Source organism: Haemaphysalis longicornis, unplaced genomic scaffold (assembly GCF_048455015.1).
Source record: "Haemaphysalis longicornis isolate Haplotype H1 unplaced genomic scaffold, Haemaphysalis longicornis Haplotype H1 scaffold_7, whole genome shotgun sequence".
In the NCBI taxonomy this organism is placed as follows: Eukaryota; Metazoa; Arthropoda; class Arachnida; order Ixodida; family Ixodidae; genus Haemaphysalis; species Haemaphysalis longicornis.
The window spans coordinates 112069766-112086646 of NW_027526422.1; the positions used below are offsets into that span (position 1 = coordinate 112069766).

The 16881-nt window shown below is 43.4% G+C and overlaps 1 protein-coding gene across 3 annotated transcripts in view; it reads right to left on the reverse strand.

Annotated features, from left to right (window-relative positions):
* The window catches only part of LOC144146814 (uncharacterized), a 47423-nt gene extending 30913 nt beyond the window's left edge, over nucleotides 1–16510 (reverse strand). For all 3 annotated transcript variants that reach the window (XM_077678741.1, XM_077678742.1, XM_077678740.1), the window contains exons 1-2: nucleotides 16363–16510; nucleotides 6609–6689 (exon numbers count right to left, since the gene is read on the reverse strand). In XM_077678741.1, coding sequence (XP_077534867.1) covers nucleotides 6609–6689; nucleotides 16363–16411 — 130 coding nt within the window. In that variant the 5' untranslated portion in view covers nucleotides 16412–16510. The remainder of the gene's footprint in view (nucleotides 1–6608; nucleotides 6690–16362) is intronic.
* Between the last annotated feature and the right edge of the window lie 371 nt (nucleotides 16511–16881).

Consider the following 16881-nt stretch of genomic DNA (forward strand, 5'->3'; position numbering starts at 1 on the left):
GCGCACCGCAGGATCATAATTCAATTTGAGAAGTTAAGTCGGGTGGTCTGGTTCCCTACACAAAAAACCCAAGGCAAAATATATTCCAACGTAGTAACACTTACGGTTTGATCGTAGGCGGATAGAATATATGTAACGGAGTTGTTTTGAAAACGTTTTGGTCCGTCACAAGATTATCCTGACTTCGGAACCATACCACACATCTACGTTCAAGTTCGCAACGTACAATTACCTGTCCGTGTTGCCCAATGAGCATTACATTAGGTGCCGGTTTTGCTGGGTAGAAGTTTAGCCGTGAGTGCCAAACGTGTGCTTTGTTTTAGTTATAAATTCAGCGTAATTGTTTCAGGTTCAGCTCTCTGCAGGGCGAATGCCAAGAAATTTGACAGATGTAACCGAATTTATTTTACCGTTTCTAGAATAAAAATGTGTTGCAGAGGTGATTTGTTAAAAGTCGTAATTTTCTCATAATCCTGATTGTTCCTATTGGACGGGTGATACGAAAAATCTACAACAGTGTTTAGATACCAGAATAAGTTATCTATATCAACGAAACCCGGTTCAATAACTGAAATTGCGTACGACAACAAATATTGACATGAAAATCTATTTCAGCGCACTTTTGTCCCTCCTAGGTGTTTTTGAAGACGGTAGTCTTTCTTGGACTACTTAAAGGCAGACATTTTGGTTTGTCTGTCTCTCTCTGTCTGTCTCTCCGTCCTTCCGCCTGTCTGTCTGTCTGTCTGTCTGTGACTCGAATCAGCAACCGGGCCTAAGTGAAAAAGAAACAGCGCAATAGTTTTATGTACCCAAAGCCAAACCAAAACGTCTATGTCAGGTGTTAATGTTCATACTTGTCAACATTTATAAACAAGACATTACGCAAATATAAGGCAGATAAAAATACAAGAGTGATATTTGCAGTGTTGCTTTATTAAAAATGTACGGATGCTTGGTTTTGCGGCGGCAAATAAAATACTGCATCAACTGCAGAAAACCGTCACCTGCTGTTGCCCGCGCTCCCTGGAAGCATAGCAATGAAACGTTCCACTGGATAGGTTCCACGTAGAGTATGGCAACGTGGTCATAAAAACGTTGTAGTAGGGTGCCTGGAATCACTCACGTCTCTGCCGTATGGCGTTCTGGCATCGAGGCACCCGACTTGGAGCAGTGGAACGCGGTAGATTTAAATTGACTTGAGCAATTGTCTAACGTGTTGTCTTCGGAGAAACGAGACGGGAGAAGAACAGTATTGGAGGGGAGCGGGAAAGAGATGTGATTACTTGCCAGATTCACCAGTCGACGATCACCTTTCGTCGACGTTTGCAACGAAAGGAGCAGATACGCGGCCAATTTTTTTTTATTTCAGGAATTCAGCAACGAGAATGTTCTGCTGAAATTTCAAGCCGATAGAAAGAGCAGTATAGCTAGGCGTGGACATACCCACCGCGGGGGCTCAGTAAATAAGACGTTCTGCTGCTGAGCACGCGGGCACGGGGCTGATTGCTGGTCGCGGATGACGCATTTCCGATGGAGGCGAAAAGCAAGAATGCCCGTGTGTACGATATTTCGGCGCTCGCTAAGGACCCCCAGGTGGGCAAAATTTATCTGAGCCCACCACTACGGCGCGCCTCATCCCCTGCGTTGCGTCGGCGCATTAAGCCCTACAATCAATCAATCAATTAGGCGTTGATATCAGTTGTTAGGTGTTTTCGGGTCGTCAGGCGTGTGATATAAAAAAATTATTTTCACTTATAGACAGGCATCACAGGGCGGAATCCCTAAATTGGTTTTGTGCATTGCTATTAGTAACACTTATTAGCAAAAACTAATTGAATGAACTAGGCAGTGAAACATTTATCGGATGATCTTTCAGAACACCCATTTTTCTCAGATGTGCAGAATCGACCAGAGAGTGTTGGTTGGGGGAAACAGAAAAAAATACTTTTTAGATATTCCCAAGGGCTCCACATATCAGCGAAAAAGCACTTCGGTATGTGAATGGGCGGTGAGATAACGGCAAATGTACAAAAACAAAATTTCCACTGTTTCAGTCTGTAGGAGAACAATTTGGGAAAATGCTGCCTCAGTGAGAACCTACGTCATATGACGAATGTTATCCCGAATATTCAAGCCTCTAGGTGAAGCAATTTTCATCTTGCAAAGGCATTTGCCTAGGCCCACAGTTTATTTCTCCGCTTGCGATTACAGAAGTATTCATGTCATGTCGGTGATTTTGTTCTCATAATCATCATGACGATGCAACACTAGAGAAAAACGGTACAATGCGGCTTTCGGAGTTGTGCGTTGTCAAGTATGTCCTATTTTTCTCTGATCGCGTGACATTTTTTTTTCTTTATGCAGCGTGCCACTACTCTCACAAGGAATTGACTGGAACTTTGTTTTAATGAGATGCCACAACAGTTTTTTCAACGTTTTTTTCTAAATCATAAATGCGTTAACAACGGAGTCACCAAACACATCCGAGTACTTATAGTAAAAAGCCACACCGTACTTATAGTAGGAAGCCACACAGCCAAAAAGTACTGCTGTGCGCCTATCAGATAACTTAAAAACCTTCTCAACGTATGAGGCGTTTTTTTTCGAATGAGCCAGATCCACCTTAAGTGAATTTCAGAAATAAGCGGAAGTTTGTTACTAAGCAAAACATAACGGCGTGAAATCTAATATATAGTATAGTTTAAATGTCAGCTGGGGGAAATGTTGGCCACAAGTAATTAAAAAGTATGCCGTGTCTATGAGTAATGTTTAGGTGGTAAAGTTGCATTTGGCTTATATTGAATATAAACACTGAAGTTGATACAAGGTTCATTTGACAACCTTACTGAAATTGACGTTGAAGCGGGGTGCCATTGAGGCTTGGTGGAAAACGCAATAAAATATGCAAGAAGGTTTCCAGTAAAACGATGCATGGAGAGCAGGTGAGTCATATTGGCACCATAAGCAGTTCTTTATGAATTATTCCCTAGGATAATTTTCTTGGGCACGTCTAAAGGTAGTCCCGAAGAACCATGCTCTTCACAGCTTTACATTAATTTCCAGAACTCTTCACAAAAACATGCTCATATCTTCTGATTCACCCTAATTGGTTTGTTCTCTCGGAGGGGAATAGAAATTTTCTAGGGCTCGTAAGTGGCGGCAATTTAACTAAAAACTAAAACAGAAAATATGGCAGTAAAATATAAATATAACCACAACTACTTCATATGGTAGAGTGCGACGAAATGAAATAATTGTTTCACAGCTCTCGGTTTCATGTCGTTCCCTTCATCGTTGAAATCTGAGGAGAGATCTTTCGCTGATATCGTAATTGCTGTCAGAATTTATAATGAGCTCACTCCTAAGAGAAAAAAACACTTCCGAAATTACCCACAGAAACGTCTTAGCACTCAAAACAAATGCAAACGCCCATTGTGCAAATAAATTTGGCTTATTTCAATTCATGAAACAGCATTATCTGGCATACGAACTACGATCTGCGTACGCGTTTTCAGGACGTTATCTCAACTATTTTCTTTACACCTGTTTTTAGGAGGAAAATTGCCGAGTTTTACTTGTCACTGCAGTTTTATGCGATTTAGTTTCGGTTTCTGTATCTGGCTCATTGCGAAAAAAAACGGCTCAGATGTTTCTCTCTTCCCTAGACTTGGCGTTCTTCGAGTGCTCATCCTCAGTACTTACAGCAGTCTAGTTGGTATTAGGCGCTTCCTATCTGTGGCCGCATAAGAGTATTCGATAGCCACTTAAAAAAGACACAAAAGCAAAGCAGATGAAGCAGGCTGTTTCGCTGCGAGAGACAAATCATGCCCTACCGCCCCGTGCTGTTCATAATTGCACCCATGACAATGCTTCCATACGCGAAGGAAAGAGTGGAATCATATATCCGGTGTACTGCACAGTCCCTTTAAGTTTATTACATAAGGCTGGAGAGCAGTGGGGGTTTGGGTTTCATCACCAGACTTTTGCGTGTACATGTCTTGGTTCTTGAAATGCTTGTACACCGTTTTCTCGGACAAATTTCTTGAAATGGTGTCATTTCATCTAGCCCGTTCATCTGCACCGGGTTCTAAGAAGCCGCGGGCTTTTGTTCATATCAGTATTGCAGGTTCAGTTACCCGCAGGAAAGTGCCAGTTCGCTCAGAACGCCAGTGACTCAGAGAGAGATATGCGTAGAGTGTCGTTTTCGTGAAATCTTCCCATGTTGTTGGGAAATGTTGTTTTCAGATTCAGAAAATTGTCTAGACCACTGGTGGCAGTTCTGATCCATGCTAGCCCAGCATCGAGAACTTGAATGCCTTTGACTGCCATCAAAGAACATTTTATTTCAGAAAAAAAACAGCGGTACCTTTAGTTTTCGAATAAAACGTTCGACTACATTCTGGAGTTACGCTGACGTGCTGAGGGTTTTGTGTGCTATGAACTTCTTACATGGTAAAAAATGCTTGATAAAGAGAGTGCTTGATAATGCCTGATAAAGAGAGACTTTATCTGCAGCTAAATTTGTCGAGGCCATTTTAGCTAATTGGCAATTGTAGTTGTGAAGTATACATTCTATGGTTCAACCACTTCCGCAGTGTTCACGGCTACATACTAAATTGCACCCGGGCCGTAAACAAGTTGTGAGGCGAATTTCTGAATGCTTCTTACAGTGTAGTGCTGCGCTTCCCGATCCCTATAAGAGACGCGCACGTATGGCTGACTGACTGTCTCACTGATACATCAACGCCCAGCCAAAGCTGCAACAATTAGAGACTTGAAATTTCCGGAGCATATTTGTGTCTTCACATAGGGGTTCGTTAAGACGGGATTTCTGAAATTCTACTTCTCAGCAAGGATGAAGAGGAATTGTATTCACGTAAGTTCGCGATACCTCGCTCAGTGGTAACATATCCAAGTGCATTTGGCTGACACGTGTAGCCCTTATGAATATCTTAACAGTACTTAGTCTTACGGTTTTCCTCCCACCAACACTCCCACGGCGGCTCTACATTTCTGAAAAAAATGGGTGTTCCGAAACAATATCCCGTAACTGTTTCACTGATTCAGTTCTTCAATTTGTTTTAAGTGCGAATGCACTTTATAAGCGACCCCAAACCATCCACCGCCGCCGGCGGCGGCGGCGGCGGCGGCGTCCGCAGCGCTCCTCTATATTTAAAAAAGAAACAGCATCCGGCGCCAGGTTTCGATCCGAGGACTTTGCGGCCGCAGCGCGACGCTCTACCGACCAAGCCACGGACGCGACGCTGATATCAGTGTTAGTGACGCGCCTTATATCTTTAACGCATTCAAACTACGTCTTCAGCGGCGTGCGTTGGCGACTCAGCGGCGTTATAGCGGCTTAATAACTGCGTGGTGTACACGTGATACTACAAACCCGATGGAAGAGATGGAAGAGAAGGCGGCGAGGCGGTGGGCGGCGGGGGCCGAGCGCAAGCGCCGCAAGCGGGCCGACAACCGTGCATTCGCACTTTCACATTCTCCCCCTCGGGGAAATGCGGGGAAATTTTTGCTAATAAATGTTAATAATACAAATGCACAAAACCCTGTTTACGAAATTTACCAAAAAATCCCGGTAAAAAGGTGTGAAGATTTTTTAAAATCTCACGCATGATAAGCCGAAAAGGCCTAACAGGTGATATGAACGCCTTGTCGAACTGCTCATTCAAACGGTTCGAAATTTTATGAGCACATTCATATTACGGTGTAGAAGGTGAATATTGCTGAACGTTTTAAAAACTACACCATGAAGACAGTGAAGAGCGCTGAAATATATTTCGATAAATTTGTTTTTTTTATAAAAGGCCAATTCAGTTATTGGACAGCTTTAGGTTGATATAGTAGCATATACAGCTATGTACACCCTCTTTTAAATGATCTTTCTATTCCACCCACCTAATAGAAACAATGGGAATTTAGCGAAAAAAAATGTTTTCCATTCATTTGTCAAAAAACGAATTTCCGTATTTTGTCCTAACACGCGCTCAAAGACTCGAGCGGGACTTTTTTTATCTTACACTACTCTGTACGTGAACTTTGTTTATTTTCCAATGTTCGCATTGGTCTCGCCATCAGATAATAGTTTCTGAAACCACGAGCCTCCCTGTCACAGCCTAATTTATTTATCATAAAACTGTAAGGAAGAGTGCCCTTCATTTATACTGATATATTCCTTCCCCATGGTGATAGCCTATTTTATTTATCGTTAAACTTTGAGCGGTGAGTACCGTGTATACGTACTCATATAACACTTCCCGTGGGTAAGTACTCGTTTGAGCGCACGATCTCAGTACAAATTGTACGGAGAGAGTTCCAAGAAAACACGAGTTCAATCCTTTCACATTACCACACGCCTCAGCTAGGAGCTCATGTCTCGAAAGCACGCGAGAGTGCTTAATTGTGTACAATTTCAAGATAAACTACCTAATTATGAAAAGAAGTAACTGAACAGGTGCTATGCCTATTAGTATCATTAGTGTAGTTGCCAACCCTGGCATAGCGGGGTACGGCCGCGCGATTTTATATAATATTGTTGTTACAATACTCTGCCAGGAAACAGCCATGTCTCCGAACGATAACGTAATACTTACTTTCATTATGGGTGCTTGAATTCGGAGCACTAGTTGGAGATGTTAATGGTTGTGTTTCCACCGGTGTGCCTGCTGCGAGAACTGAAAGGAAGAGCACAACAGTGAACAGTACATCCAGCCCATTTGCTGTTCACGGCTTAGAAATCTCAGGATCCCCTCTACAATATAGGTTGCCTTCCACAAATGTTGAGAACCGTTATTTATTTGCTTGTACAATAAATATTTTTTCTTCCTTTCTGTCATTCCGTGCATCATTGAGGGGGTTGGGAATTTATTGGCAATAAAATCGTTTTCGTGTATGTATTCTTTTGACTCTAAAACGTTGCACAAGCTGAAGCGCAGCAAAAAAATTGTTTCAATTTTCTTTAAAAGAATTTACACGTCAGTTTTGATATACACGTCGTTGTGACGTCATCCAAAACATACAATACAATAATTCCGTAATATCATTTGACATACATTCGTGGAAAGGTAATGCCGACACAATTGTACATATTAAATTCTGTGGCTACGCTGCAACTAATTTTTTTCGCCAAGAGGAGCTCTAACCCACTGCAGTTACGCATTGACGATTTGTCGCGGCTTTTGAAATCAGGGTCTTTCGTTTTTCGAATGCTGACATTCAGATCAACTGATTGTAGGGTTTAACGCGCCGACGCAACGCAAGCGATGAGGCACGCCGTAGTGGAGGGCTCCGGATAAATTTCAACTACATAGGGATCTTTAACCTGCCCCGAAATATCGCACATACGGGATTTTCTTTGCCTTTGCTTTTCGCCTCCATCAGAAAAGCAGCCGTCGCGGCCGGGAATCAAACCCGAGACCTTGTGCTCAGCAGCGCAACGCCTTAGCCACTAAGCCAGCGCGGCGCCTAACATATGAGCTGAAATTCCCGCAATGAGCATCAACTGATACGAAATGTAAGATAAACATTTTTCGGGTTGGGGCGTTCATTTTCTCCAAACAACGAGAAAACAAGTGATTTTCGTAGTCTAGCAAAACAATTTTTACTCCGTAGCAAGAAATTTGCAACATATAGGTGTATGGATTCGAATTTTAAAAGTATTATTGCCTCGCAAAGCTTATTTTTCTAAACTGGAAGATTTGTTTAAAAAAGTATGGTTGATCACTCTTTCATAGGAACCTGTAAAACGCGAAAGTGAAATGTGCCTTCACAGCAGCAGTCGAATGTTTATTGTTCATCGATATTAACTTCCACATTAATTTTTTATAGTTCATCCACATGGCTTCGTTACACCGATCAACATTACACACCGAATTACATGCGCCGTCGCATTGCCTAAATCCGAATGAAACCACAGGAGCTCGTAAAGCATGCGAACAACACCGAACTAGTTTTCAGCGAATCGTTTGGCAGCGCTATGGTCCGCTTCAGCGACAAGGGGATGATTTGTAGGTTGGCAGCTGTTTTTGGGTGTGTTTGAAGACGAAATGCCTGCTGGCGGGTCGCTTGGGCAAATGTTGCCACCACTGGGTTCCTGCTCCGTGGCGTGTATGGAGAACGGTTGCGGTGCGACGAGCTTAGCTTGTGGAACGCGAGAGGGAGAGGTCGCAGCAAGCACCAATTATGCCTGAACGCGTTCCGCTTCCTGCTGGCTTCATATGTCGTACAATGCAATATTAAGTGTGACATTCTCTAGTTGGAGTCGTTGGCAGTTTTCTTACTCGGGGCAATCACACCCTCAGTGGTAGCGCCAACTATCGGAGCTCCTTACTGTCACGATGCACTACGTCGCTTCCCCTCTCTTGTTGGGCAGCCCTATCTGAATGAAGATTTTATAGGGAAGGACATCAGGCGCGTTCGTATAGCTATATTGGCGTGAGTTCGTCGCTCAGTTGGCGGAGCGTCTCACACCTACTGTTGCGGGCAGAGTGATCGTGGGAAGGAAACCTAGCCCCACTGCGTCATCGGAACCTCTTCTGGCGATCTCATTTCTGTGAGAGATATGACGTCGGTGCGATCGTGCTGTAGGGGGGATTAAAGCATATGAACCAAGGCCCAGCAACTGCGGCGTGGGAGTGACTGGGGGAGTGGGTACGCACATTTCTATTTAAGACATTCTTAATGCCTTGCGGTTGAGGGCGCCACAAATACCTGCCCTGGGGCTCGGGAACACATCACATGTTGTTCAGATTGTGTTCACCACGAGAAAACGCTACCCAAGCACGTAATCATCCCGTACAGGCGGTACCGGGTGTACAACTACATTAAAACATTCATGCAGTGAAAAATTTAGGCTTCATGAGCGCATGTCTGAAGTGTGTAAACGTTCCTTGCGGGTTTCCCCTTACGGTTCCAGCCATGACCTGGCAGGTTGTTGCGCTGCAAGGTTTGCTGTCTGAACTGCAGCAAAAACCTCTAATTTATATCTCCTCAGTGGTGAGCCCGGTGTGCTGAGAAGGCTACTTTGAAGCTGAAATCTGCAAGCAATACTTAATACAAGTAGGCAACCTTTAAGGAAGGGTCTGGTACTGGGCGAAAGGAAGATTGGACCAACCCGTACCGCGCCTACAACGCCGGCCACAACAGGCGACCCCTGCTGCATCAGCACTGACAGACCGCTCTCGAGCAGATTAGCACAATTCCACCTCAATGCACGCAGAACCACCTGCACCTACAGGGGTTCCTGTGAAACCTTCGGCTACGGCTCAAACTATGCGGACTTCAATGTCTGTTCGTCGAGCATCACTGCAACACTAGCGTGAAAGAAAAAAACGACCGAAACACTAGAGACTGTGTTCGGTGCTGTCCTGTCTCGTGGAGGCGTTGGGAATCCTGGTCGCTCCCATTTCATCTCAAATAGCCGCGGTGGCTTTGGCACTCATAGACTTTGTATTGCCTTTTCTCGTACATTGGCTGTAGCAGTCCCTAGAGGGAAGCAAATTGGGGACAACGCAAAGATGTCGACGTCAACTCACCCATGAACGTTACAATGCAATTGCCGGGCCACCGCAAAACAATATCGGAGAACTGAAATGCCAAGTGCAATACAGCAAACTACGGATATAACAACTGGTCTTGCAGGAACATAACCTATTGCTGTCACTACCTGGATTTGGGGGGTATCATGTTCATGTCATACCCGATGAGCGGAAGAATGTCATGGATGCTCATCCCCTCAAGGATGCCAGGAATATACCTACTCCACACCCGCTTACACAGATACACTTGAATATGTAATGTACAACTAAACAAGGGGTAGTTGCTGTTTACGAACGTCTTCTGCACGGCACGGTGATACTCGTATTGGCTTATACACGCCCTGCACCATACAACCATGTATATTTTGGGTGGTTTGCTCATTTACAAAGAACGTACCCGGGCGCCGGAATCTTCGGGTGACTTCGTTGCACCGCACATTGAATAAGGATACGCAATGACCTCGCGGCCTTGCACAAATATTTACGAACTTTTTCCGATGTGGTGTGTCAGTTTCTCAATGCTTCCTTCAGGCCTACCTCCGCGAATACTACAAACTCTCCCCATCTCTTGTGGCGGATGGGACAGATGCCCTAGAGACAGGTACAGCCAGACACCTCAGGCGGGGATCTTCTTCCCATCGTTGTTGATCTACGCAACGCAACCTACCTCCAGTCCAAATACAAGGCCAGTATTTCCCACTGGGATAAGTTCCACTTACTGACTGCGAATGTGATGCTATCTGGCTCTAAATTATGCAGAACACTGATTCAAAAGCTAAAATAGCCTACGACGGAAACGTGGGTACAAGATGCGAAACCGAAAACCGAAGGCATGACATGCTGCCTAATTCATGAGCCGCAAGGTTAAGGACGCATAATGCTGTTCGGGGAAACCTGGACTCTCTCCAGGACAGGATCGAGGTTAACCGTCTCACAGCCAAAGCCCGGCAATACGTTTAACGTAAAAGGTGTCTATAAAATGTGCGATGATATGAATGGCCGTACATCAAATAACACACTTTCTAAAACATACCGAGCAATGCTACACGTGCGTTGACCACCCCACCCGGTGCCACACTCCCGCTTTGTGGCTCAGGAGACTACAAAAGAATCTGCTGAACGGGCAGCTCGACAATTCTTCCCTCTATACGATGTGCCACACACGATCCGCAAGAACTACTATATCCAGCATTAGCCAGGGACGGCTTTTTTATTCGCTTTGCGCTCGCGAATCTAATCGCCGCTTTTCAATGTTCCAAAAAAGGTACCACATCATGGCTCGGAAGGTATAACGTACGAGGTGCACGTAATACCTTAAGGGAGATATTCCCAGTTATAATATAGATATAATTACATGCAAAAAGATGATCGCTGGGCGAATTGGGCAGCGTGAGGTACCGGCCTGCCTTTCTGCACGTGTCATCTGCTTTATTACTGTTTCTGCCTCCAAGACAATGTCGAGGGCTGCAGTTTCTTTCCAAGGGATTAAGTGCGCACCTTAACAGTTTTTCCTGACTTATCTGTCGTTATTTGTATCTGAAAAAAAAAAACTTGTCTACCGTACTGTCCTTAAAAACTGACCACGGAACTCACTTCCTTCGCATTGATGACATGATTGGTTGTAAAAGGTAGGGCAAAGAAAAGTATAGAGCAATCTCCACGTTTTGGTGCTTCTTTTTACTTAATCGGTTTTAACTACTTTTTGCGTAATGTTTAAACGAACGTGTTTCGCCGTTTCTTTTTTGTTGTTTTCCGTGTACACACATTAAAAAACTGGAGCATTTGATGCTCCGTGCTATAACTCTGCTCCGAGGTGCAGCTCATGTTGCAGGCCGGATGACTTACTTTAACCAGCTGGTCATATTAAACGTGGATCAAACTCTCGATACACGGACGTTCTCGATTTCCATCTACTTCAGAAAAACGGTCGTGGGGAAGAGAGATCGAGGCCACTTGTGGTCAGCCGCAAACGGGTTAGCCACTGAGAGCTCCTGTGATCACACTAGTGAAGAATTACAATTTGCAGGTGTCGGACTTTTTAAACTAATTATGAAATGCAAAAAAGTTTGTCCACATCGGGACTGGGCTTTCGCTGTTGCGCAGTGGAACGCCCCTGCAGCTGATTGCTCCAATAAAGCCGCAGATACGAAAGGGCAAAGCCGTTTTATATCCCCCGCAAACTGCCAAGAATGACATTTCGTTTGGTCAGCTTGCACTACGCTCGCGTTTCCAGCAGCAACAGACGATTGCTACATTGGTGCTCATAGATTTGCCATGTTGTTACACAGAGCGTGGTAGCGTTCAATTGTATGTAGAGGAAAGTGCGCGTGCGGGTACTATGTTGATGGTACGTGAAAGAAAAAAAACGCCTCAATCGCATTGACTGTGCAGTACAAACAACGGAGGGTCGAACCGCTTCGGCACAAACTGGTAACCGTTATTTCTTTTTTCGGTTCAGTTCCGATTCGTGTTCTGCGGGCTCAAAAAAAAACGGTTCGGGTTCGGGTTCAGTTCCGGCAAAAATACCGGTTCACTTCCGGTTTTCATGCCGGTTCGCTTCCGGTTCGACACCCTTGTTAACATTAACAACATTAAAATAACGGATCCTCTAACTTTAGCCACTTTTATAATACAAAGTTACGAGGTTGCAACAAACGCCTTATTCTATTCCGGCATTGTCAGCCCCGCATTTCCAATTATATCCTGAAAAATTGTACCAGCAGAAGCCAGCCTTTTTCACAAGATATCCAAAAAAGCTAGCAGAGCGAAAAACTGCAATTGATAGGGCAACTTGATTGATTGATTGATTGTAGGGTTTAACGCGCCGACGCAACGCAGGCGGTGAGGCGCGCCGTAGTGGAGGGCTCCGGATTAATTTTGACCACCTGGGGATCTTTAACGTGCGTCCAAATCTCGTACACACGGGCGTTTTTGCTTTTCGCCTCCATCAGAAAAGCGGCCGCCGCGGTCGGGAATCGAACCCGTGATGATAGGGCAACTTATTTCTTAGCACTGAGAGTTACACTTATAAGGTTAAAGCCTTAAGTGCCCCATGCGACAAAAAAGGGCCGTTGCTCTTGTCAGGTCCAGAAGATAACCATGGTGCAAACAAGTAGACGAACAAAAAACATGCATGATCAGTATGGAAGTCAAGTCGCGTTTTAACAGCAAGAGCATGACGCTCTATCAGCACTGCTATTGCCGAAACTACGAGCAGTATAACAAAAGTGGTTGTTGCTGTTTGTTTCATTATAACACATGTCCACATGAGCGATTGTATGGAATAAGGTGCTTTGTAGGTTTAATGTGGCTGCTTTTCAAAACTCCCAAAACAACTGGAAAGGTAACATATATAGAATAGTGCATGCCGAATGATACCTGAACGCGATTGACGGCACGTGATTAGAAAAGAACGCACACTATCGATGCGGATTCCCAGTTCTTGGTTGGTGAAGCAATCTTCTGGCTGAGGTAATCCAATCACTCAGTGATTCGATTGCCGGATCACTCAGCTTTCCAAAATCAGGCTAACGATAATTTTTACGAATAACTGTTTGTTTAAATTTTATTTCATTACTGTGTGCCTGTCAGTCAACGCTAGTGACATACCGTTTTGAATAGAGCTACTCAATATATTGAGTACTATGGGTATCACGTCATTACCTGCAGACAAACATACTGCCTTTCTCTCTGAACTGGGCAGTCTAATAATGACAGGTCACCCGCAGACACGCAGGTACACAAAGAAAGGTCACGGGAGAGCGAAGTATTAAGGAGCCATTAGTCCGATCTCGGAGAGCTGGGTAACCTGGTACACCAGACGACCGACGATACACACTTACTGGAATTGGTAATGATGACCTGTGAAAAACATTGCATTATAAAAACAACTTGGTTTTTGTACGTGGCTGCCGAAGTACTTAAAATTTAGTAGCGTTTATGGAAGATGCGCAAACGGCAGTCGACAGCTGAGGTCAGCGTGACGTGGTATACTAGTACCTTGGCGAGGCTTTTATTGATTTTTTATTTCATACTTTAGGCCATAGGTGGCCCAACCATGAGTGTGTGTTTACACAAATTGTTAGATTGACAGTATAAATAGACAACCAACGTAAACATAGGGAAGTGCACGTTTACGTTGGAGAAGTGTTGTGGTTTTCCTTTTATTCTTGTTTAAAGTCGTTGCGACTTCAATATTCCTGATCCGCGTTCCCGCTAATGTACGACTCTATTACCAGACGTTACATGTAGGTGCAGTGTAGCGGGTACCATTTCAACGCGTACTCAGCCACCACAAATGTGTCGCAGGGCTATACTCTTAGGGTTCTTTTGTTTACACTGCTTGTAAAATAGGATTGGAGTGTAGTTTGGTACTGACTGTTCTTAGTATAGGCAGGCGTTGTGAAAATATTCCAAGTATTTTGCAACATTTCCGATTAAACTGCTGCAATGTTACACCGCCGCGTTTTTGGACTGGTGCAACAAAAAGAGTTTGATACTCAACAGTGCAGAAACCAAATTAGTGTCCTAAACATGTAAATATACTGCATTAGTTTACCATTCTTATATGTGAAGAAGAGTTATGTCGGGGGTGTCTAATTAAATATTTGGGAGTTTCTCCTATTCCAAACTCGGCTGTTTAAGACATACAAATGGTAATAACATCGTGCTTTACTAACACTAGGTTAAACTTGTTAGGTCTTCAAACAAGACGACTATACAGAAAAAAAATTGTTCAGCTGTATACTTATTGGTGTGGACTTTCATTGGATGATACACGAATGGTATGAATGCAACGTGTAAGTTCAACATGGCGGATATTGGTAAGCCCTACTATATTTCTGTCAACGCTGAAACACGGGTATGCTATTTCGTATGGCAGAGACTAACCTGCTGTCAATACTGCCAGCTTGCTTTTAATAGAACTATCACGTACTGGAGGGTTAAGGCTGGCCTACAATTTCTGTATACTGCTCCAAAGTATGATAGCAGGTAGGGAGTTGTTGGGTGCCGTCAAATTGAGACCCCCTATAGGCAACCCCTCACCACCTATACCATTCCAAGTCCTCTCACGGGCCGTTTACAAGTGTCTCCTCGCACATTCAGTACCTAAGAAAGACACTCGAAGAAAGGTTGGAAGTATTCCGCCGTCCCTTTAAAGCTTATTGTACGGAACTGTGTAGTTTGATGTAATTTCTACTGACAAACACTCTGCTGATACCGTTATGTTTCTGTATGGAAGTGGGCGTATAATTTTTATGTCTATTATCCGTATTTATGTTAGCTTGCTGCCGTCATTGTCGCCTGATAGTAAGTGATAGCGATTTTTATAGGTTATTCCTTTTACGGGTGCAGCGTTTTAACTTATTTTGTATTGTCCTTAAAGGTATTTCTTCTGCAAACTTCATTCCCGTTTTTGAGCTTTACTCTATGACACGTTCAACCCCATTCTGGGATTTCTATCTTTATTCTGGGTTTCTCGTTTCATCATCTGTTGCTTGAGATCCTTCACTGCGCAAATAACTGTGACAGTACCAAGATCGTCTTCTTGTTCCACCGCGCTCTTATAAATATCGATTGATTGATTGATTGATTGATTGATTGATTGATTGATTGATTGATTGATTGATTGATTGATTGATTTCTTGTTCCATTGGATGAATGAAGGAAGGAGTGATTGATCGAAGTATTGATGAGTAAAATTTTCTGTACCTATTTGTGACCATCATGAGCTATTGACGAAACGTGTCTCGTAGTTTTTTGCCACTTCATTTGCCTCCTTCAACCGTGAACTACCCTCCCTCGTTACGCTATGTATGACAAAACTGGTGCGGCCGTTTCAAGTCGGGCATGAACGGCCAAATTGGCCGCCCTTTTCATAAAAAAGACGCGTTTTTTTCTTCTGAATAGCTGGTAACTGTCCATATTGCTCTTGGTGTTAAGCGCAATAGCTCACAATGTACGACCTTCGTGTAACGTTTCGGTGTGAACGGGGCAGCGGGTTTCTTAGAAAAATATTTACACATGCCCATTTATCGATGTAAGGCCCTGTGTAAGGAAGACGACGATACTAAATACGATAACGAGGGTAACTGCATGAACGCATAAACAATTCGCCGAAATGTCATAAGGCAATAGGTCTGAAAAAACAACATTCATCATACAACGTCATAAAGTTTTATCCAGAAACGGCGAACAGTTTTTATTTTTATTGAACGTTTGCAATACCACTTGCATCAGACAACCACGATGCTTTTGCTATAAAACGCAACGAACTAGCATGAAAGGTTTATCACCAACTATATTTATTTAGTTATAAAACTGGGCATTGACTTATATGACACAGTAATTAAAGCAGTCAGTCGGGGATAATCAACGAACTAGAGCTGAAGATATCGAGTTTCCTGTGCACGAGTATCAAAAAACGGAATATTTTATCGGAACGAAAGTTTAGAAAGCATCGAAAGGCTTTAAATATCTACGTTTCAATAACAAGGTAAGCTTTAAACAACACTATCCTGAGCAATTTATTTTTTCACGCTATTTTTGAATCCCAGCTTTTTTTCTGCCAACACCGTCATTTATCCAACAACCAGTCGCAGTGCAATAAACTTTGTCTAAAAAAAACTTCAAATATTTAGTTGTCGACATAGGTGAAACCAAGTGAAAATCGCACTAATTTTTCATATTTTCCTGCACTCTCGTTAAATCCACCCAGCTTGGATTCCTATGATATATCATTGTTAATACCCACATAAAGTGCCTTTGGTATCCGAATAGAAGGTTCAGTTTTAGAAATCTCACTACTCACCGAAAATGAAATGTGCAGCAAAAATAGGCAGACACATGCGGCAGAACATTATGGTCGTTGCTACTTTTTCACGAGTGCAAAGATTTCAAAACCGGAGTACCATTTTATATTCTGGGTGGTCAATTCTAATTCGTCAAGTCGTAGACTCCCTTCGTTTGGACATGACGTAGACTCCCTTCGTTTGGACATGACACAGGCGGCTGAGATCCCGGCAGAATAAAAAGGTTTAAAAAAAAAACAAATTGACATTTTAAAAAGAACAATGACGTGTCCTCTGCACTTATGTTAAAGCGCGTTCTAAGCAATCATGGCGCGTTACTTGCTATTTATAACGCGTTATGTCGCACCTGCGACAAACATGTCAATTTCTAGGTTCAGATTTGTCAGCAATTTCAACCCTTTACCTGAAATTATCACGAAAAGGGGTCGCTATTTTTTCGAACCTTCTAAATTGCACAAAAAACCACCTAGGTGCCTGAATGCCATGACAAAATCCGACAAGGATACGTCTTCTGCTTG